We start from the raw sequence: 23,920 nt of genomic DNA on the forward strand, positions 1-23,920 counted from the left end.
AATACTGCCTGAGTGCATTCTGTAGGGTGATAGGGGCAGGCCAGCATAAAGCCTGAATCCTTACAGTGAGACCCTGTCTCAAAACACAAAACATCAACTACAGTAGTCAGGCTGATCTCATGCATTTTACTTACTAATGGGTATATCCAGGAACGGCCCCCTTCCCCTCCAGAGAGAGCAAGCCCTGGTTCATCCCCACATTGTTCACTGGTTTCTTTTCTTTTCTTTTGTTTCAGGAAGACATATTTTAGCAGGTGAAGCCCTCAAATTGGGCATTCTGGATGAAGTTGTGACATCAGACCCAGTAGAAGAAGCTGTCAGATTTGCCCAGAAGATTATGGGTAAACAATAATTTAAAACAATAGCACAAGATTGGGAATAAGCTAAATGTGCTTTCTAAGGAGGGAACTCCTTAAAAAGCTAATGGGGCATCCATGTAGTACAATGTAGCCAAGCTTTAAATGCTGTATTGATCTGGCTTAAACTCCATGGTATGTTGTAATGTTGTATTAGGCAATGAAGAGAACATCATTTTAGGTGGTGTTTTGTTAACGGTGTAACAAAAAGGAAGGCGTTCTCCAAAAAATGGAGAAAAGGTATGCATGCCAAGAGTCTATACCTGAGGTCTTCCGAAAGCCAAAAAGGAAACGAAGTGATTGCTTCTGGGAGTGGAACTGATGTTTGCTAAAGTTTTAAGGAAACTATTTAGAATTTGTTCTGCTGTACTTTGGGGGGTGTCATGCCCCATGAGTGTTTTTTCTGGTTGAAACATAGAATTAAGTTGAAACACGGGGACAATCATGTAGCTTATGCACTAGAGGATGGGACCTGCAAGGTGTTTCCAGAGGCCATGACCTCTGGAGTTTCTGTCTTGGACAAGTGAGTTCTGTCCCTGCTGGGCATGCAGACCAGTGGTGTTCCTTCAAGTGTCCCTTTAGCACTCGCCTACAGAATTGTTATATTTTTTCGTTTGTTTTGCTTTGGGGGAGGGGTTACTTAAAAACTGTTGCCTTTATGCTGGAAAAAAAAAAGAAAAGTGGGACTGGTGGCATAAACTCCGGGAGACGAGTGCAGAGTCAGTTCCCAAAAGCCTTCCTGCAAGAAATCACGGTAGAAGCAAAAACCATTCAAGTAACCTCTGGGGGAAAGTTAAGGGAGGCTGCATACTCTAACTGAGCAGGGACAAGCTAAAACTTGCCTAAGAAAACACTTAGGAGGATTGCTGGGCTCCAGGCAGAATGGAGTGTGTGCTAGTCTCTGCTTGGTGACAGAGAAAGTTCCAGGTCATTCCAAGACATGCCTGTGAAAAACCGTTAGCCACCTCTGACAGCGACTTTTTTTTTTTCCCCAGAATCTTTTCTATGCCCCAGCTAGTTGGGGTTTCAGTGTGGATGTAGCACTCACACTACAAAGGTGAGGATTCTGTTCTGAGAGCTGAGTTACTTCCAGCAGAGGATAAGGACCAAGGTCTATTACGTATGGTCTGGAGGTGTTTACTCCCTTCAGCTTTTAAAGTTAATTCTAAACATTAAATTTGAAAGTTAATAAAACAAGATGATGGCCAGTCTCAGCAACATTATGGAGTTTGTCCACTAGGTGGCACCCCAACGTCAAGGCATCGTCTGCCTTAAAACTTAAGTAGCCTATGGGTCTGGCTTCAGACAGTTAAACGTGACTGTTTTACATTTTGGTCCTGAAGAGAGGATGGAGATGAGAAAACATGCCTGTGATGTACAAATGTTTCAGCCGTGAGGATCTGCTTGGGGGATAGGAACTAGCTTAGTGAAACTGTGGGTTTGATTCCAATTCCAAGAGAGAGAGAGAAAAAAAAAAAAACAGTAAAAATTTACTTACGGCTAGTTAGAATTCATATGAGTAGATACAAAAATTGTAAGGAGATAATGACAAATGAAAAAGAGCTTTTCACAAACCAGGTTACTACCCAGGTTTTGTTTTTATTGTGGTATGGTTTTCTGTTTGTCTGCTTGTTTGTTTGTGTGTTGTTTTGTGGAGAGGACCATTTGGAATTGAACTCTGGGCTTGGCACATGTGTGACAGAGATATGTTACCAGCCCTTGTTTTACTTATTATTTTTTTCTTAGCTTAGGCTACACTAGTTTGCCCAGATATTTCTAATTTTTGGATATGTTTGCATTTTTGTTTTATGTATTTCCTCATTGTATAGATCATATTGACTTTATTTGCAATTCTCCATTTAAGTAGCAATCCAGATGAAGAACAGTTAGAATGTTCCCTGAGCTTCCCCAATGTTCCTTTATGCACAGCGAAATTCACCCATTTAAGTATAGAGTTTGGTGAGTGTTGGTAATAGTTGTGTGATTTCTCCTACAGTGTAGGCAATACACTTTTCATCTCAAAAAGTATTGGCTCCTTCTGGTAGATGCTCTCCATTTTGTTTGGCCATTCAGTAGACATTTGCCAACTTAAAGATAATGTGGTTTTCTGTTTGGAGAATTTCATATAGCTGTAGTGTGGCCTCTGCATGGCTTCTTTCACTTAGTGTGTTTTTTGAGAATCATCTGTTGTCTGATGTAGTAATAATTGACTACTTTCCGTTACTGAAATCTGTTCCATATGACTGAGCCATAATTTCTTCAGCATCTGGTGGACAGTTAGGTTGTTACCACCCTGGATCTTCACCAATCTTTGAAGACATACATTTTCCTCACACACATACCAGGACACATGTGTCCATCTGTATACACACAATAATACTAAAATAAAACAATTGAAAATATTGCTCTTTTCCACCATCCAAACTACTGAATTTACCCAGAGGAAAAAGAGAGGCCTACCCAGTGTGTTGGTGGGTTTAGTCTGATACAGAAATGGCCTCTGGCTGGACATCAGGGGCATGGGTTTTATTCTCCATTTAGCCACTTGAACCACAATAACTCTTCTATGGATTTTCTTGCCTCTAAAAAGGAAGAGCTCCACAAAATTAGTTGACTTTTGGGCACATTCTGAGAAAGCAAAGGCCATGCTGGTTGGGATCTCAGTGTTTTAGTCCTTGCTACAACCAAACACATCCACCATGTCTATTTTGGGCTTCAGTGAATAGAATCCCACAGAAAATACTAGAACTTTTAAATTGCTGTTATTTTTTTGTTTGTTTTCCCTGAGCACAACCATTTGAATCTCACTATTTCAGGTTAGGGGTGATAGTGTGCTTACCTCACATGTAGGGGTCCCCTGGGTTCAATCCCAGCAGTCATAAAACTGTGGGTGTTAGCACACTCCTGTAATCCCAGCTCTCTGGGGTGGAGCCAGGAGGATAGAACACTGTTCTTGGCTATGTGAGATCCAGTTTCCTCCTTGTTAAAGGTAGATGTAATAGGGGAACAGTAGAAAAGCTGGGCAGCAATAAAGGCCTGACTCAGAGCATCTTTCTATTTGTGACTTACTATCTCACAAAGCACACCAGTTAGTGATGCCTACTCTCCATTTTATTTGAGGTCTTATACTTCTTTTTATGCTTCCCTGCTTCCTCTCTCGTTTGCTCTTGAATGTAGATATTAGTATATAACCATTTGACAAAACAAAATTGGTGGATTGCCTTGATGGTCAGGTTCATAAACAACTAACACGATGTTAAATGTGTGTTTATACACGGGTGGGAATTTACTATTTTTGAAGCTAGTTTTGATGCACAGCAACAGTTCTCCAGCTTGACTATGTTGGGGTTTTCTATCACATAGCCTGCAGCCTATTGCTACATCCACTACTCAAATGTTGAATTGAAAAGCCAAAAAGAAAAGATGTAAAGGTTTCATCTTTTTCCCCTCGGGAGAGTGAGGAGAGTTGTTCCCACTGTAGCATTATTTTAGAGCAAGTGGTGATCAGAAGGAGTTGAGGCACTCTTGCGCCCATGGTGTGCGTTTTCTCTACAAACCTAACACTGCATCCTGGAGAGTTGACTATGGAAGCTCATTAGCATTTTCATCTTCCTAACAAACAAAACCTTAAACCCTAAACATGAGTGCTGGGCACACAGAGTGTCCATCTACGAGTCTCAGCTCAGGAGTGGATTCTCTGGGGGGCTGGCTCATTTGTGGGTTTGGGGTTTAAAGGTTTTTATTTTACATTTTGTATTATGTGTATATCTGTATGGGTTTGTGTAAATGAGAGCAGTGCCTTTAGAGGCCAAAGAAGGCATCGGATTCCCTGGAACTGGAGTTACAGGTGGTTGTGAACCACTCTACACAGGTGCTGGGAGCAAAACTCTGGTCCTCTGGAAGAGCAGCAAGCACTCTTAACCGCTGAGCCGTTTAACCACTGAGCCATTTCTGCAGCCCCTGGTTTTTGTTCTGGAGGCAGAGTCTTTAGACCAGGATGGCCAAATACTCAATCCTCCTGTCTCACTGTCTCAAGTTCTGGGGTAATAGGCGTACACCAGCATGCTTCCCTCTGACGCTCTGTTCTTGTCTGTGTGACAAGCTTGGGTCCTTCGCCCTGGATGTTTGGTCCACTTTTAACAATTCTGTTTCTGTTCAAAGACTTTTGTTTCTGTTATTTATTGTGGCTCTTAAGAATTCTTAGCATTTTCCTTGGTCTTGCTCTTATTTTAACATTTTCCCTTTGTAATTTATTTTTACTTTGAGTGACCCTGTCCCATATAGGAGGCTTCCTCTTGGTGTGCCACCCACCCATGAGTGGCCTTCCTGAAACTGATGATGGGCGGTTGTGGGTGCAGCACACTGGCTCAGGGTAAGAAGAAAGTAGTCTTTCGTGTCTGAGGAAGCAATTTATGTGAGCATTGGGCCTCGTTAGCCAGACTGACAGATTGGCCGAAGGGCGTAGGTGAGAGTACCACATTTGTGCCCCTTCTGAAGTACCACCCACTGTTTTGTCAAAACTTGTGAGTAGACCCTAGGGTAGAAGTGATTGCAAGCCTGTTGGAGTCGCTGTTTCATCCCAGCCTTCCTATTTTCCCCAGCAGCCGATGCTGAGCTGGCCAGTGTTGCCCACTGCCCATCACTGCCTGCGCACTCTGTGGGCGAGGTTTTTCACCTCGGTGTCTGGATGGACTAGCCAGAAACCGCAGCTGTCCTCCAGAAGTAACTCCCAGGGCTGAGATCCACTCCTGGACCTCCATAAGACTGTGTGCATCAAAGTCAAATGCTAACGTCTTTCAGATTGTCACATCCTGTCTATGTCCTTAAAACAGTTAAACTGCATCTGTGATGGGGAAATAGCCATCTGACCTTAAACTTTTGAAAGAAATCAAGTGTGCAGTGGCTTTAGGAGGCAGTTCTAGTCTTGGAGGGGGGGGCAATAGCAGCTTCAAGGATAGCACTCCCGGGCTGCAGTGTCCTGCATGGGTGAGGCCACAGCCCTGACATCCATCCTCCTTTCTCTTCCACTTGCCCCCCTCCCCCCAACATGTTCTCTTCCTGTCCTCTCTTCTATCCACACTGTCTTCTTTCGTCATCCATGAATAACACCAACTGTAGACTGCACAGGTCTCCTCATCTTCCTCGGCCTCCCCTGCCCTGAGGACTGGGCTAATGTATTGAATAACTAAGTGATGGCTGTAGCTCCTGGTTCTCCAAAGGAGCAGGGTGAGGAGGAGCCACACACTGCTAACCCCTGTCTGCATGCTGTGCTGGAAAGTGCTCTTTACGTCCTACAAGATGGTGTTCTCTTAAAGCCCTTCTCACAGCTACAAGTACTTAATATTTGTGTATTCGAGTCATGGTCTTGGCATTTGGCTGAGAAAAACGGGATGAGCCTGCAGAAGCCCATGGTGCTACCCAGGCCGTTCACTGGCTGCCTTGGAGGATGCTCAGCACACGACTGTCATGCTCTGTGTTCTTCTGTAATGGTCATATGTTATAAGCTCCGGCAGGTTCTCCATCTAACTCTCTTAGGTGTACATTTTTGCCATAACGGTTCATTCTTGAGATGGCAACCCTTTTTAGACCACATTTTGTGGTAGTGAGTTTTGGTAACTAATTTGTTGTATTTTTGCCTGATTTTTTAAACCATTTTATTGGATCATTTGATAAAATTACAGAACCATAAGGTTCTAGTAACTAACTCAAGGTCACAGAGATTGTTCCTTTGTTTTGTTTTATTTTCCTAGAAAATTTTATATGTTAGGAGTTCAGTAGAATGATGATTCATTTGGAGGTGCGTGCTTCACAAGGGACAGTTCATTTACTTAGTACCTGTGTATACAGTTATTCCATGTCCTTTTGGGGAAAAAGACTTCCTCCCCCCCACCTCCCCCGGTTGACTGTCTTCCCTCCTGTCCTGAAAATCAGTTCACTCTATTGAAAGAATTTACCAATGAACTTTCAATTATCTTCTGTCACCAATCATTGCATCATATTGCTTCCCACCTGCTATGTATTTTAAAGATTTTGTAGCCCCGTGGTGGTGACACACACCTTTCATCCCAGCACTTGGGAGGCAGAGGCAGACAGATCTCAATGAGTTTGAGATCAGCCTAGTCAGGACGGTTACACAGAGAAATCCTGTCTGGAATCCCCCCCTCAAAAATGGTTTTGTCATTGTTAAGAAAAGAAAGTGAATATTTTTGAATATATGATATTAACTAAGAACTGGCATATTTGGACCAACAGATTAATATTTAATCTACTATAAAGTTGTCTTGACCGCAGAATAAAAAGAGAATGTACATTTCATGCCTGGATTAGTAGCTTAATACTTTAGATCTTCTAAATTTTACTTATGGTCTGAAATTACTAAGATAGCAGATATGGGAATTAGTGTTTCCTTAAATAATAACACAGAGTGTCTAGTTGGGTCATTGGAACCATGCACTATTGTTCAGCTGTGGTGGGGTCCTGTTGCCTTTGTATTATACTTGCAGTGCTCTGATCTTTTGCAATTCCTTTTAGATAAACCCATAGAACCCCGCAGAATCTTAAATAAGCCAGTTCCAAGCTTGCCCAACATGGACAGAATTTTCGCAGAAGCCATCACCAAAGTACGAAAGCAGTTCCCTGGCCGGTTGGCTCCAGAGACTTGTGTCCGTTCAGTCCAGGCCTCTGTGAAGCACCCCTATGAAGTGGGCATTAAGGAAGAAGAAAAGCTGTTTATGTACCTTCGGGCATCGGGACAGGCTAGAGCCCTGCAGTATGCCTTTTTTGCTGAAAAGTCTGCAAATAAGTGGTCCACTCCCTCTGGAGCATCTTGGAAAACAGCGTCTGCTCAGCCAGTCTCCTCAGTTGGAGTTCTTGGTAAGTACATTCTTCACACCTGTGTATTTCTTTTCATCAATTGAGAATTTCATACATGTGAAATTTGGATCAAGTCCCCTCCCTTGTTCCTTTTCCTTCAATTTCCCCCATAGCCTCCTCCCACCACTGTTTTCCCCAATTCCATGTGTTCTCACTCTTTTTTTAAATCACAGAGGTTTCTTAGTGCTGCTAGTATGTGCATGGGTGTGAGGCCATGTACTGTGACACGGGTAGCCTCTTGGGAGGGTGGGCTCATCCTTAAAGAAAGCCGACTCTCCCTCTGCCAACAGCCATCAATGGCCAATAGCCCCTCATCTGGGGGTCGCACTTCCTGCCCCTCCCCCTTTATGTTGGGATTTTTGTCTGCTTGATCTTGTGCAGGACTTGTGTGCACTGTCAGACAGGTTGTCAGTTCATATGCACAACTGCACTGTTGTGTACAAAAACCACAGCACACTTCAAATGTCACTCGCTTGGGGCTATTAAGTTCTTTGTTGAACTTAGTGCTCATGTTAGCTCTTGTTAATTCATGTACTTGCCAGAATACATGAACTCTCTCCATCCTGAGGGTCAGCCCTAGGGATCTTTCAACAGTAGCAGTCCTGTGCCCACATGGGCCGTAAGCCCAGAGTTAATTTTAGACTCTCAGTCGACTCCATCTGCCTTGAATACTTCAGTTCTGTCAGAACCATTGAAATCATTTTTTAAAACAGTGTTTTGACTCTCCTAGGCTTCTTGCATTTCTGTATGAATTGTAGAATCCACTGTTAATTTATGCAAAAAAACATGATGGCACAGAGTTTGCATTGGTTTTACAGATCAGTTTGATATTTCATCTTACCAATATTAAATTTTTCCTTGTTTGTGAACAGTGGATGTCTTTTGACTTACTTAGGTCTTCTTTGATTCCTTTTCTTTCTTTCCCTCCCTCTCCCCCTTTCCTTCCTTCCTTCTTTCTTTATTTTTTTCTTGTTATCAATGTTAGGTGTCAAACTCAGGGCCTTGTGCATGCTAGGCAAGCACTTTAACACCGAGAACTAAATACCCTGGCCATTCTTTAATTTTTTTCAATAGTGTTTCATTAGTTCTAGTCCAGAAGTCCTCTTTGTTAAGTGTATCCCTTTCAGTGTATTATTCTTTTTGGTGTTATTGTAGGTAGAATTATTTTCTTATTTTCATACAGATTGTTCATTGCTAATCTGCGGGGATGTATTTGGGGCTGGAGAAATAGCTCATCAGTTAAGATACCTGTTTGAAACATCAGGATTTAGACCCCAGCACCCATGTAACCCCAGCTCCAAGGGGGACAAAGGCAGGAGGGTCACTGGGGCTTGCTGGCTTCCAGACTAGGTTAAAATACACAAGTACCCACCCTCTTAAGAAAGAGGACCCTGTTTCAAAAGGAAGAGGCAGACAGTGACAGAAGAGGATACCCGTTTCCTTCTTCTGACATCTGTGACGTATACACACAGAAAAATAAATATTAAAGAGAAGCCAGTGGCTTTTATATACAGATTTTATATCCTGAAGCCTTCCTGGGCTTGTTCACTAGTTTTAATATCTTGCGTGTATATATGAATATGAATCCTACTGATTTTTATTTTCACTGGAGCACTTCAGAACATTTATGTTCACTGCCCAACCCCAGTGTTCTTACTCATCTTTGGTACTGGGATCAGAAGCCAGGGCTTCATGCTTGATCAGCACACACTGTGACAGCAACAGGGCCTCATGCACGATCAGCGCACACTGTGACAATAGCAGCACTATACTTAGGTCAATCTTTTTTTTTTTTTTTGGTTTTTCAAGACAGGGTTTCTCTGTGGCTTTGGAGGCTGTCCTGGAACTAGCTCTTGTAGACCAGGCTGGTCTCGAACTCACAGAGATCCACCTGCCTCTGCCTCCCGAGTGCTGGGATTAAAGGTGTGCGCCACCAACGCCCAGCTTGGGTCAATCTTTTATTTATGTTTTTTTTTTAAGATTTATTTATTATAGTGTTCTGTCTGCATGTATGCCTGAATGCCAGAAGAGGACACGAGATCTCATTATAGATGGTTGTGAGCCACCATGTGGGTGCTGGGAATTGAACTCGGGACCTCTGGAAGAGCCATCTGAGTCATCTCTCCAGCCCCATGGTCAATCTTTTAAAGGGCCACTTTCCACAGATGCCTTGTACCAGTGTCCACCTGTTCAACAAATCATGTTTTCTTTCCTTTGTTCTTATCCATAGGCTTGGGAACAATGGGCCGGGGCATTGCCATTTCTTTTGTAAGGGCTGGGTTCCCCGTGGTTGCTGTAGAGTCGGACCTGAAACAGCTAGATAGTGCAAGGAAGATGATAACTGCCACCTTGGAAAAGGAAGCATCCAAAATGCAGCAGAGTGGCCAAGCTTCAGCAAGACCTAAACTTAGGTTCTCCTCATCCACGAAGGAGCTGTCAAGTGTGGATCTAGTGGTTGAAGCCGTGTTTGAAGATATGAACCTGAAGAAACAGGTCTTTGCTGAACTGTCAGCCCTGTGCAAGCCAGGAGCCTTTCTGTGTACCAATACTTCAGCCCTGAATGTGGATGAGATTGCCTCTGCCACGGACTGCCCTCACCTGGTGATTGGCACTCACTTCTTCTCACCAGCTCACATCATGAAGTTGCTAGAGGTTATTCCAAGCCGATACTCTTCCCCTGCTACCATTGCCACTGTTATGAACTTATCAAAAAAGATTGGAAAGATCGGGGTCGTTGTAGGTAACTGCCATGGATTTGTTGGGAATCGAATGCTGAGTCCCTATTACAGCCAGACGTACTTCCTGTTAGAGGAAGGCAGTAAGCCAGAGGATATAGATGGGGCCATCGAAGAGTTTGGTTTTAGAATGGGACCCTTTAGAGTGTCTGACCTGGCAGGGCTAGATGTGGGTTGGAAAATTCGCAAAGGGCAAGGCCTTACTGGACCTTCATTGCCACCAGGAACTCCTGCCCGTAAGCGAGGCAATAGCAGATACTCCCCACTCCCTGATCTGCTCTGTGAATATGGGCGATTTGGTCAGAAAACAGGTAAGGGTTGGTACCAATATGACAAACCATTGGGTCGGATTCATAAACCTGATCCCTGGCTTTCCACATTCCTGTCACAGTATAGAGCAACCCATCACATTGAGCAGCACTTCATCAGCAAGGAGGAGATCCTGGAGCGTTGCATGTATGCCCTTATCAACGAAGCATTCCGTATCTTAGGGGAGGGGATGGCTGCTAGCCCAGAGCACATTGACGTCATCTACTTGAATGGGTATGGGTGGCCAAGGCACTTGGGAGGGCCCATGTACTATGCTGCCTCAGTTGGCTTGCCCACAATTCTAGAGAAATTGCAGAAATATTACAAACAAAACCCTGATATTCCCCAACTGGAGCCCAGTGACTACCTGCGAAAGCTGGTTGCCCAGGGAAACCCTCCTCTGAAAGAATGGCAAAGCTTGGCAGGACCCCACATCAGTAAACTGTGATTTAGCCTTCTGCATTTTGCCACGCATATTAGCATCTAATTTCAGTATAATTCACTCCTAAAATCCAAAGAGATTGTTCTGAGATACAAATGATGATGATAACGGTCTACAAAATCTCTTCTCTATATCTTTCTACCTCATGCTTCTATTGGTGAGATTTTAGGAATGTGTTTTCTATACCTCTGGATGTACTTCTATGAGAAAAGTTCAGTGAATATGTACTTACTACTAAAAGAGTTCTTGTTTGACTTTTTGCCTTGTATAACAAAAATTTGTACAAAATGTTGATAGTAGAATTATTCATAATAAACCCAAATTGACAACCCAGATTGCCTTGGCAGATCAACAAAAAGTGGCATATATACTCGAAGTTGACAATTTTCAGCCACGTGAGATAATTGACACATGTTGTGACATGATGCTGAGTTAGGACACTGTTCTGAGTGAGAGGAGGCAGACAGAAAAGGCCACATGTCATTTGGATATGGATATGAAATTATAGAATATATAAATTTGTGGACAGATGGTAGATAAGTGGTCCAAGACCGTAACTGTTAGAAGTTAAAATTACTGCTGATGGATGCACAGTATCTTTGGGGGTTCATAAATTTTTCTAAAATTACTCTAGTGGTACTACAACTACACCAAAACACAACGAGCCAAATGGTTCAAATGGTCTATGTTGTGTATATAGTATATATCTCAATAAAGTTAATGGAAATAATGCTTTTAACTATGTAAAATGTTTTCACAATATTTTCATCTTTTAATGTAAGCAAAGTCATTGGAATTTCTGATGGGGAAATCTCAAGTGAATGGAGTATAAATTTTCCATTGTAAAACAGCATGGTGAGGTGTGGTGATGCCAGTGTAGGAAGATCAGAAGTTCAAGGGATGGAATGGGTAACATGGAGCAACACTTCAAAAAAAACAAAAAACGAACAAACAAACAAAAAAACCCAAAAAACAAAACAAAACAAAACCCCAAAACCTCACACAAGCAAGAAACAAAGAGTGTCCCTTGCCATCATAATTCAGTTTGAAATTTTGAAGTATGGATTATTAACCTTTGGGTAATCTTTTTTTTTGGGGGGGGTGGCATTTTGAGACAGGGTTTCTCTGTGTAGCTTTGGAGGTTTTCCTGGAACTCACTCTGTAGACCAGGCTGGTCTCGAACTCACAGAGATCCGCCTGCTTCTGCCTCCCTCCGCTGCCTTTGGGTAATCTTATTTGAATTCATGGCATTCTAGATGATTTCTTGGAGTTGTAACTCTGAACAACTCCAAAGTAACTTTTAAAGAGGATCACATCAACTTTCCTTAAAGCCATGGGTGAATTTTTTTGTTGTTGTTGACTTCTTAAAACATTTTCAAATTAAAATAACACCAAAGGGAACTGTGAGTTGGTTCAGAGGGTGGCTCAGAAGCAATTTCTGAAACCCACATATAGGTGAAAGGAGAGCACCAACTCCACAAAGTTGTTCCCTGACCTTTACACACGTGCAACTCTGTGCATATGCCCCTCATGATAATAAAAAAAATTAAACCTTATTTTCATCCTACGCTAGCCATTCTTCATAGACATAGGGGGAAAATGTCACAATTTATATAGCAGCACAAAACGCATGGCTAGCCAAAACACTTTGAACAAACAGGATGCAAGGGGCAGAATTACCATACTGGACTTCAAATTATACTATAGAGCCATAGTACACATGCACAGACTTAAATCCCACTACAGAGACACTTGAACATCCACACACATTGCTGCTTTGTTCATCCCTGTGAACTGGAAGCCACCTAGATGTCCATCAATAGGAGACTGTATAAGAAAAATACGGTTCATATAGACAATGGAATATTACTTAGCTGTAGAAAATGAAATTTTCAGATAAATGGATGTAATGAGAAAAATTTATACTGAGTGAAATCCCTCACTAAAATATAAACAGCATGCTTCTCTCATATGCAGTCCCCAGCTTTAAATCTTTTGTTTTGTGTTTTTAACTTGGAGCATAAGCGTAAGCCGGGCAACTCAAAAGGAGCCTTGGGACACAAAAAAGGAGGATGATAGGTGATTGTACGTAAAAAGAAAGACTCGATGTGGAAAGCTGGGGACAGAAAGGCTTAAGCAGGGAAGAGCATGGGAATATAGGAAACTAGGTGGTGAAGAGGAGGACTAATTTCAAGGAAAAGGGTATGAAAAGCTATGTGGAAACCTACTATCTCATGACCCAACTTAAAAAATAATAAGGGCCAGGTACAGTAGTGAGCACCTTTAATCCCAGCACTCTGTGAATTCAAGGTCAGCACGGTCTACATAGAGAGACCTCATCTCAGTCCATCAATATACAGAGGGATGGTAGAACACAGGTGACATGGAAGAAGGAAAAGGAATACTGACTTGAGGGGGACCCTGCAGGTGTCAGGCAGGAAAATGGGCCATAAAGAGGTGAGAATGAAAACTCCATTCAGATTGACTTGTAAACCTGGATCAAACCTCAGAGAGTCTGATGCCAAGTGGTTCTGAAAGACCCCTGGAGGCTCAGGCCCCCAGGATCTCGTCCCAGGACCACGGCCACCCCAATCACCAGGCAGAGTCGAAAGCTTGATGCAAACAGCACAAGGCTTTATTGTAGCTGTTTAATGAGCTAATCCCATGTTAGCTCTGGCCTTTCATCCATCCACCATGGCGGATGGCTAGGAAAGACGCAGCGAAGCCACAGCATAGAGATCTTATAGGGCAGCGTAAGGGGAGTGTCTAGGGGTACGCACAGGCTCAGGATTGGTGTGCCTCCAGGCTTGCCCTGTGTTGATTGGTCAACTGGTTGTTATGGCCCATAGGCCCTCCCGGGGCAATTGCTATGCTCTGCGAATCATTGCTGTGCACTTGCCCGTAAAGCACACCCAGAGACATAAAGCATAGCACCACCAGCTGACTTCTGATTGGTTCATTGCCACGAGGCAGGCATCTGACCTCCTAGTGACTAAGGCAAGGTCAGATAAGCACGTGTTAGGCTGTTACGGCTGCCAAAATGGGGGCTGGTCCCTTCAGTTCATTGCCAGCACATGAAAGGTTTCCAGGCAACAGTCATTCCAAGTCCAGATGCACAATAAAGCTTAGGGTGTGACTACGTAGAAATCTTTTGCAAAAAACATGTGACCATGAAGACAGTATCTGTAAGACCCAGAATCCAGTGTGGTTTCTAACCAATATAACATAGAGGTCAACAGACTATAAAATATATGTGACATCCCCCCCCCAATGGATGGTGTTTTAGTTACGGTTTTATTTTTGTGAAGCGACACCATGACCACAGCAACTCCTATAAAGGAAAACATTTAATTGGGGCTGGGCTACAGTTCAGAGGTATAGTCCATTATTATCATGGTGGTATGCAGTCAGAAATGGTTCTGGAGAAGGAACAGAGAGTTCAACATCTTGATCTGCAAGCAGTAGAAGGATTTGTGAACTATACTGAGTGTAGTTTGAGCATATGAGACCTCAGTGCCCACCCCCACAGTGACACACTTCCTCCAATATGGTCAAACCTACTCTAACAAGGCCACACCCACTCCAAGGCCATACACTATAGGCCTAATAGTGCCACTCCTTATAGGCCAAGCATTCAAATACATGAGGCCATTCTTATTCATATCACCATATTTTAAAATAGTTTGGGTAGCTAAAGATAAAGGTCTAGGGAGGGAAAAGTCTGGGATAAACATCTAAGATGAAGTCTGCCTCTATAACACATGGTGGGTGAGGTCTGTCTCCACAGATAGCAAAGGGTTTCCAGGTCATTAACAAAGTCCACTCGCAGATTTCTGAGCATGAAAACAAGTATTTTATCTCCCCTATTGAGGAGAGGATCCTGCATGTTTAACAATTCCCTAGGGATCTTTGAACAAAAAACTTGTTCTCCCAACATCTCCTCCTTCCTACTAATTTTTAAAAGAAAAAACTGTGGCCGTAATAGAGGCTATGGCAAAATGCATTGCCTCCATGGATAGTCTAAAATTGTGGTCCTCAATTCACCTATCTCTAGATTAATTTCTGCTAATATTTTTACTGTAATGTTCATAGTTTTACTAATCATTGCAAGTTTTGGGGAGAGCTTTCTTAATTCTATTGATTGGTTGCAAAACTTTACTGAGCAAAATGGGTGTAACGCAGCCTATTCCACATAAACCTTTATAAACAATCAGTAGCATGGCAAAAACAATATCATACTGTCTCCTATCACAGGTGTGTCTTTTATCCCCCCATCAAAAAATTGGATTCTGCATAGACAAGTTGATAATTAACATATAATGTAGTCATTAAACAGCATCATTTTGGGAGTCAGTCATATAATGTCTTTGTTTCCTCAAAGTCACAGATTGATGAGTTAAAGTCCTGATATCTCTCCAAGTTACCAGCTTCCTCTTCCTCCTGGGATAGCTCCTCTTGATAGGTTGGTCTTTGGTCTGCCTTCAGATGTCTCATTCATCTGGTGGTCTCTGGATGTCCTGGGTGGATTCATCAGATCAGGAGCCATCTGGGACATCGTTCATTTTCTGAAAATACACAAGCATCACCACACCTGGATGCTAGAACATTGGTTCTTTCTTATTTAGCATTGAATTTAGCATTGGCTTTAGGTTGTGTTTCCTTTAGGGCAATTGCTTTTGGGCAGCAGAAAAAACATTATCCTTTACACACAAATTAACTAGAAGACTTCCTCCTGACTGGTCAGCATTCATAATTCTGGAAGGTGCTCTCCAGGCTGCTAGGGGAGAAAAGACACCAGTGGTCTTACCCAGTACTGGACCCTACACGCTGAAATACAACCTGCCAGGCCAGCTGTACCAACTGCTGCAATTGTGGCATGACTGTTACGGGGGAAACATTTCTAATTGGATTTGAGACCTTTTTCACAGAGACGAATTTCATTCCTGGTACTGTAATCCTGGTCAAAAGGGGGTGGAGGATGTCATAGGCCCTAGAATCTACTTTTGTTGTTTTGCTAAGCAGTCTTGCTATCAAACTACATTCTAAATATAAATGCTGATAACCATAGACTTGGCTCCTCTTAGCTTTGGGCAGAGAGACTTTTCTTTTAGAGTGGGCAGCAGCCAATGCAGAAATGCGTAACTGGTCCAAGTGTGGAGAATAAGAGACTGAGTCAGCTCCATGATGGGGATGTCCTTCTGTATATGTTTCTCCTATTGGTTGATGAATAAAACACTGTTCAGTCAATGAGGCAGGAAGATAGACAGGACTAGGAGATGAGGAGAATTCTGGGAAAGTAGGCAGGAGCCGACCAGAGTTGCCATGCTGCTGAAGGAGTAACATGCCGGATTATGGGTAAGTCACAGGCTCATGGCAATACATAGATTAACAGATATGGGTAAATAATTATGACAGAACTAGCCAATAAGAAGCTCAAGCCACCGGCCAACAGTTTTATAATTAACATAGTGTCTGAGTGTTCATTTGGGGCAAGGAGGCTTTGGAACTGGGCGGGAAATCCCATAACAGCTCTGCCCTTAATAAGACATCTAGATTAACCTCACTACCACCAAGGCTCAGGAAGCACAGCCCAAGAGAGGGCAGAAAGGATGTAAGAGCTGGAGAATGGGGAGATGTTCCATAGGGTGCTGTGTTCTGGTCATGACTTGGCTGTTGCAACCATGGACTCACAGAAGCTGTGGCAAAAATCTCAGTGTAGATGATCTCCAGGCCTTACCCATTATTGAGGAGTCTTGGGCAGTGCGTGGTTGTTGGAGAGGGGGGATTATTGCTCTTTGAAGTGTGGTCAGTTTTCCTTGGAGTCTGGACTTAGTGGGTCATCAGAGAGAGAGAGAGAGAGAGAGAGAGAGAGAGAGAGAGACAGAGAGAGAGAGAGACAGAGAGAGACAGAGAGAGACAGTGACACAGAGACACACAGAGAGAGACAGAGAGAGAGGGAGAGAGAGAAACAGACACACACAGAGAGCAGAGACAGACAGAGAGACAGAGACAGAGAGACAGAAAACACACACATACACAGAGACAGAGAGACAGAGAGAGAGACAGAGACAGAGAGACAGACAACACACACACACAGACAGACAGAGACATAGAGAGACAGAGACAGAGAGAGAAGAGAGAGACAGAGACAGACAGACAGACAGACAGACAGACACACACACACACACAGAGAGAGAGAGAGAGAGAGAGAGAGAGAGAGAGAGAGAGAGAGAGAGAGAGAGAATCACACAGAATTAGGGAGGCCTGTGTTGGGGGATATTGGGAGAATAGGAGTGGGGAAATAAGAATTTATACATGAGCATTTGGGTGTAGTTCTTAGAAGAGGTGTCATATTTGATACCATGTCTTAGAAGTGTATAAAATAGATACAGGAGCTTTTATATTCTTGATTTTCATCAAGGAAAATGGAAGAGATCGTCATTTCTGTGGCCTGCTGATGACTGAGCACAATATAAAATTCTTTAGGCTAGCCTATCCTGTCCTTAAAAATCACTTTTTTTTCTGGGGTTTCTCTGTGTAATAACCCTGGCTGTTCTAAAACTCTCTCTGTAAACCAGGTTGGCTTCCAATTCATGGAGATCCATCTGTCTCTGCCTCCTAAGTGTTCGGACTAAAGGCATGAGCCACCACCGCCTGGCAAAAATCACATACTTAAAGGGTGGATTTCATTGCTAATTTAAAAACTGTTAGTCTATAAAGAGAAAAAGCATTGAATGACAATTTGAAAATTGGTAATCCACACTGACAAGAACTATATATTGGAAACACACTTGAAGCCTAGCCTGCGACTACAATTTTAAAGATGAGACTGATGAAACTGCCCAATGAGCAAAGTCACAGTGGATCTGTGCTCTCATACTTCCCGTCCAGTCATATTGTGTGGGTGGGGGAGCGCCTGTTATCTGCAATTTCTAGTAATCACTAAAGATTCTAGGATCTTATAATTGTCTTTAAAACAGACCCAACTTTAAGCCAGGCAGTGGTGGTGCATGCCTTTAATCCCAATACTTGGGAGACAGAGGCAGGCGGATCTCCGATCTCGAGTTTGAGGCCAGCCTGGTCTACAGAGCCAGTTCCTGGACAGCCAGGGCTACACAGATAAACCCTGTCTCAAACAAAACAAAACAAAACAAAACACCCCAAGAAATTAAACAAACAAAAAAAACCAGACCCTATTTAAAAACCTACCAGAATGCTGTGTGTGCTCTAGATGACCTGAGCCTTTGGTGCCATTGGTGCAGTTTAATCTAAGACAAGCATTCTAGACTATGGTTAGAAACACTTCTCTGTAAAACCAGAACGGTTCCCAATTACCCTTGGTCCTCACCTCCTTCTCTTGAAGCCTTTGTATATTTGAGTTTAACAGCCACATTATGTCACTTCCAGGCAGAACAAGAGCTTTGTATCCCTCCTGGTGATGTCACGAAGTACACCAAGAGGCTGTCAGCCAGATAGAAGAAGCAATGATGCAGAGTTGTGTTTCCCACCGGGCTCTCTGGCAGTTTCATGCCCTAAATTCCTTTGTCTGTTGTTTTCCAAAGTTTTCTACGGAACAGTTGGTGGACAGTAGTGGGGGAAGGCGTCCCCCTTGATTGGTCTCAGATATTTAGGAAGGGATCATATTTTGTTTGTTCTCTTTAGTATTTGTCTATGGAGACTAAGAGAGAAAATAGGGGAGAGGGATGAACAGAGCTCTGTATTCAGCCCCTTCTGGGAGGACCTGAGCAGAGCTAATGAGCTGTGTCATGTGCACATTTTCCTTGTACCTAGGGCTATTCCACCCTCTCCCAGAGGACACAGAAACAGTTGCTATTTCTAGGCAGAATGTGATGTCCTAAGGGTGAGGTTAGGGCAAAACTGCCTCCAAATTGCAATCACACTTGAATTTCAGAGCATGCAGAGGTCTTGGGGGTTGTTTTTAGAATTTGGAAGAGATGGATAGCTGGTACCTGGTGATTCTCTGACAGTAGCTGGCTTTGTTTTCAGTTGTGCACATAGTTGCCATAGTATAAGAATCTTGGTTAGTTTGTAATGTAGCAAACTGTGGGCTGTTTCTTTTTCTACTTCCTTCATCTTGCTTCAGGAGACACAGATGTAGTGACTAGAGTTCTACCCACTGAATCGTGAAGATAGGGTCCTTTCCACTGGGTCCCTGGGGACCTCAGAGAACATAGTTGTCACTTCAAATGACCCTCCTAAAGTCATTCATGTGTGAGCTGTCGTGGGCAAGCTAGTGTTACTGCAGGTCTTTAGTCACAGCTGACCTAAATCTGGACAAATACATGTAGGCTCCAGGAACTGGGGGAGGGTCATCTGTTCTATTCTTGGTGCACAGGAAGCTTCAAGAATCTAGTCATATATATATAATATATATATATATATATATATATATATATATATATTTCCTTACTTAAAAATTTTCCTTTGACTGATCTAGTGTGGTTTTCAACTTGATGATGAATTGCTCAGAAATCTTTATGCCACACCACACATATAACTGCTGTGGGAAGTTTACAGAGGGCCCATTGTGAACACCAGAGCACACCTTGATGTCAGTACGGAGCAAGATGTAGTCTCAAAGGCAGACTTGACCTGCAGATTTCTCACTCTGCAATTAAAGATAGAAACACAAGGAAATGCATGCCACCAAGGAGGTGGTCAGCAGTGTCATGAGGGAGAGGAATAATTTGAAAATCAGCATCTCTCATGAAGCACCAAAGGGTAAGTGCCAAACATGGGGTTCACAAACCTTCTTGCTAGACCAGAGATCTGTAAAATGGGGTGCCCAGGTAGAGGAATCTGGTTAATGACCCACAGCAGTTCAGGCAGTATATATTAGAACGACTGTTGTGTAGCAGGCTTTCTTTTGGGCCACCAACCAGCTCCCAAATCATGGCATGGAGACTTATTATTAGTTATGTATGCTCGGCCTTAGTTTATAACTTGTCCCACAAGCTCTTATAACTTAAATTAACCTGTTTCTCTTGATCTACATTTTGCCTCAGGGATTTTTACCTTTCTTTCATTCTGTATATCCTACTCTGTGTCTGTCTGGCAGCTGCCTGCCTGGCTGGCCCCAGGTGTCACCCTCTCTTTGTCCTTCTTTCTCTTCTTCTCATTCTCTCTCTTCTTGAGTCCAGATTCTCTGCCTGCCAGCCCTGTCTATCCCTCTCCTGCCTAGCTATTGGCCGTTCATCTTTTTATTAGGCCAATCAGGTGCCTGAGGCAGGTAAAGCAACACCTCTTTACATATTAAACAAATGAAACATAAACAAATGTAACACATCTTTGTCTGGTCAAATAAACATTCCACAACACTGTTGCCTCTTGTTTTCATCTCAAGCTAAAGAGATAACCCTGCTTAACATTCTGTGAGCCAGTAGACACAGTTAGCCTCAGCTGGTGCGTCTCAGAAACCTGTAGATCAGGGGGGCTGCACACTGGGCTCAGGAACCTCTTCGCCCAATTATCTGACTTCAGAAATGCAGTGACTTAAACCTTCAGTATTAGTCAGAAGCCTTTAGAACAGTGGTTTTTAACCTGTGGGTCATGACCCCTTTGTGGAATCACATATCAAATATTTATAATATATAGATTACATTCATAGCAGTAGCAAAGTTACAGTTATGAAGTAGCAATGAAATGATTTTATGGTTTGGGGTCACCACAAGCTGAGGAACTGTATTAAAGAGTCAAAGCATTAGGAAGGTTGAGAACTACTATCCTAGAGGAACAGAACAGAGAGAATGAATACATATTAAGAACATAGCAAATAGAATGAGTATGTATTTATTCTGTCATGTATGTACACACATATGTACATACTTATACACATATATCTGTGTATATGTATATGAGGCTTTATCAGAGTGGGTTAGTGGTTGTGTTCTGTGACTGTCCAACAATGCTCTCTCCTGATGGCAAGGCCAACCATCCACGAGACTGAATGTCTTAGCCGTCCCAATCTGGTGCTGTGGTCCCAGGGAAGCCCTAGAGAACTGCTTGTCTTCAGTCTATGTTGGAATCCTGAAGAAGTGTGTTCTAATATCAGTGAAGAGATGCCCCAGAAGCAGCATCCTGATGAACTTGCCATCAGGAGTAAGAGCAAGCAGGCAAAATCTTCCTTCTTCCATGTCCTTTTACATGGCTAAGAAGGTATGACCCACACTTATTGGGGGTTTTCCCATGTCAAATAATCTAATCAAGAAAATCCCTCATAGGTATGCCCTGATGCTTGGGTTTTAGTTTATTCCAGATGCAGTCAAGTTGACAAGCATTGAACTTCCCCATTCTAAATCTTCCCAGTCAAGACCCTACCCTTAATATAATGAACTTGTTATGAGAAGTCATATTTTACAGAACTCCGCAAATCTTACAATTAAAACCTAGATTTGATTCCTCTGCTGTTTTTGCCCTGTGACTATAAGGGTTTCTTACATAATGCTAGGTAAGTCCTCTGGTATTTATAGCATGTCTTACCTTAGTAATTAATTACCTATACACCTTTTATAGTACAGTAGTTGCCCCCAGCAATAGCCAGCCATCTCCATTTAACTACAACTTCCTCTGACCTCCAGTGCCTCATTATTTTCTAACTGTATCTTCTTATCCTAACTTCTCCACAGGCAAAAGTTTCAATGCTTGTAGCTTCAGCACTCCAGGGACTAAGAGTACTTCTGCAGTTGGCGATCTGGTTTCTTAGCACCTATCTACTCAGCTAGATCCCACACATTGTTCTCTAGGGTCAAGCCTAGTTAGTCTGCCTGAGCCTCCTCTACCTACCTCTGAAACCCCCAGATCCGGCCCAGGTCTCACATAAAGTGCCCAAGCCTACTCTACACCTCTGCCTTCAAAATGCAAACAACCTCTAGTCTGCCTGCCCCTGACACACAGGCTCCTCCCATATCAGATCCAATGTTTCCATCCATCCAGATCTACCCCACCCCACACTCCAGGCCTGGGCTAGGATTCACATCTTACACACTACTATAGTCCCCTCTGACTTCATTCTGCCTAAGCCATTTCCAACCTCTAGACCCAACCTGCCTGTACATCATCTCTTCTGTCCCAACCTGTTCTGTCCATATCAGGCTAACAAAAGAAGTTCACAAGTCCAGAACTTATAAAAAAATACAAACATTATGAAAGATCATGACAGTCAACACCCCAGTCCTATAGAAATGGTTGCCAGGGGGGATTACCTAGCTGAATCTTGGGACACAGAACTTAAAAGAACAATCATAAAGTTCATCAAAGAACTAAAGGAGTTTAAAGACAACACAATGAAACTTATTAATGTGCTTAAAAAGAATACAAAGAGAGCAAATGCCTGAGTGGTGCCCAAGAACACACAACGTAAAGCTGATGGAAATGACAAAGACAAGCTGGGACTGGAAACACAGTTCAGCAAGGAGACAGAAACATCAAATAGGACTGGACCTGAAGTGGAGATGTAATTGAAAAACCCAACAGCCCAACTAAAAAACGTGAAGGAAAGTCTTAAAAATAGAATGAGTCAAGCAGAAGACAGGGTATCAGGACTCAAAAATAGAGAATCTAGACCAAAAAAGCAAGAAACACGAGAAGTTTAACAACACACAGGAAATGTGGGACACCGGGAAAAAGCTAAACCTTTGAATTATACACATAGATGAGGGAGAAGGATCTCAAGTCAATGGCATAGAACAGATCTTTAACAAGATCGTAGAAGAAAACATCCCCAAACTAAGGAAAGACACACCCATACAGCTACAGAAGAAGCACACACAACCAAATAGACAAGACAAGAAACAAAAATCACCATGGCATATCACAACTAAGACATTAGGTATACAGAGAGAAGAAAGCTGCAAAAGAAAATCACAAGTGACATGTAAAGGAAACCCCATCAGAATAGCAGCTGATTTCTCAATGGGAACTTTGAAAGCCAGAGGAGCCTGGAGCAATGCATTCCCAGTCCTAAAAGACCATGAAGACCAACCTAGGCTAATATCCCCTGTAAAACTATCTACCACAGTTGAAATAGAAAGAGGAGTTTTCCATAATAGAAATAGCCTTTAATAGCCTTTAAATTTTTATATCTAACAAACCAAGCCTAAAGCAAATACAGCAAGCAATATTTCAGAATGAGCATAGCTATTTGACTGTGGAGAGAAATACAAAGACTTACTTACTAAAACACAAAGTACCACTGAGAACACAAACACCAGTATCAAAGATGAACAACACAGTGACCACAATTTACACACATATTTTAATAATAATTTTCATGGCCTCAGTTCTCCAGGAAAAAGACACAGACTGACTGAGTGGATGAAGAAATAAAATCCACCTATCCGTTGTCTACAAGAACCACATCTCAGTCTTAAAAATAGGCACCATCTTAGAGGAAAAGGATGAACAAAGGTGCTCCAATCAAGTGGCACCGGGAATCAAGAAAGCACCACAGTCCTAACATCTGACAAAATAGACTTCAAACTAAAGCTCATCAAAAGAGATAAAAAACACTTCATGTTCATCAAGGGGACAATTAACCAGGAAGGCATTGCTACACTAATCATACTCCCCAAACTCTGAGGCACCCAATTTCATTAAACACATACTGCTGGGTTTAATGACACAGATTAATATCAATCCATTAGTAGTAGATGATTTCAATACTCCATTTATCCAACAGATGGATCATCAGGACAAAAAATAAATGGAAAAACATCAGGATTAAATAATAACATACATTAAAGGAACTTAACAGATGTCTACAGAAGATTCCATCAAACAGTGAAGGAGACACGTTCTGCTCATCAGCACAAGGAAGCTAAAACAGACCACATCCTGGGACACAAAACAAATCTAAAATTTCAAAAAGATTGAAATAACTCCATGTACTCTCGCTGGCCACAATGCAACAAAACTTAGCACTGGCAGCAAACAAATCTTTAGTAGATACCCAAACACATGGAGATTAAATAACTCATTACTCAGTGATGAATGGTTCAAAGAAGTCATCAAGAATGAAATAAAAAATTTCCTGGAACTAAGTGAAAAGGTAAATACAACAAAACCTCCGAGACTCACTGAAGCAGTCCCATGAGGAAATTTATAGCTTTACGTGCCCACATTAAAAAAAAATCAGAAAGAAAACATATAAATGGCTTGATGATGCAACTCAAAAACTTGTATAGACA

At 42.4% G+C, this 23,920-nt stretch overlaps 1 protein-coding gene across 1 annotated transcript in view; it reads left to right on the forward strand.

Moving 5' to 3' along the window:
- Positions 1-11,050, forward strand: part of Ehhadh (enoyl-CoA hydratase and 3-hydroxyacyl CoA dehydrogenase) — a 33,425-nt gene extending 22,375 nt beyond the window's left edge. Inside the window, exons 5-7 of the mRNA XM_027413019.2 lie at positions 237-341; positions 6,888-7,229; positions 9,460-11,050. Coding sequence (XP_027268820.1) covers positions 237-341; positions 6,888-7,229; positions 9,460-10,721 — 1,709 coding nt within the window. The 3' untranslated portion in view covers positions 10,722-11,050. The remainder of the gene's footprint in view (positions 1-236; positions 342-6,887; positions 7,230-9,459) is intronic.
- The last annotated feature ends 12,870 nt before the right edge of the window (positions 11,051-23,920 follow it).

The sequence above is a fragment of the Cricetulus griseus genome, chromosome 4, assembly GCF_003668045.3.
Source record: "Cricetulus griseus strain 17A/GY chromosome 4, alternate assembly CriGri-PICRH-1.0, whole genome shotgun sequence".
NCBI classification, from domain to species: Eukaryota; Metazoa; Chordata; class Mammalia; order Rodentia; family Cricetidae; genus Cricetulus; species Cricetulus griseus.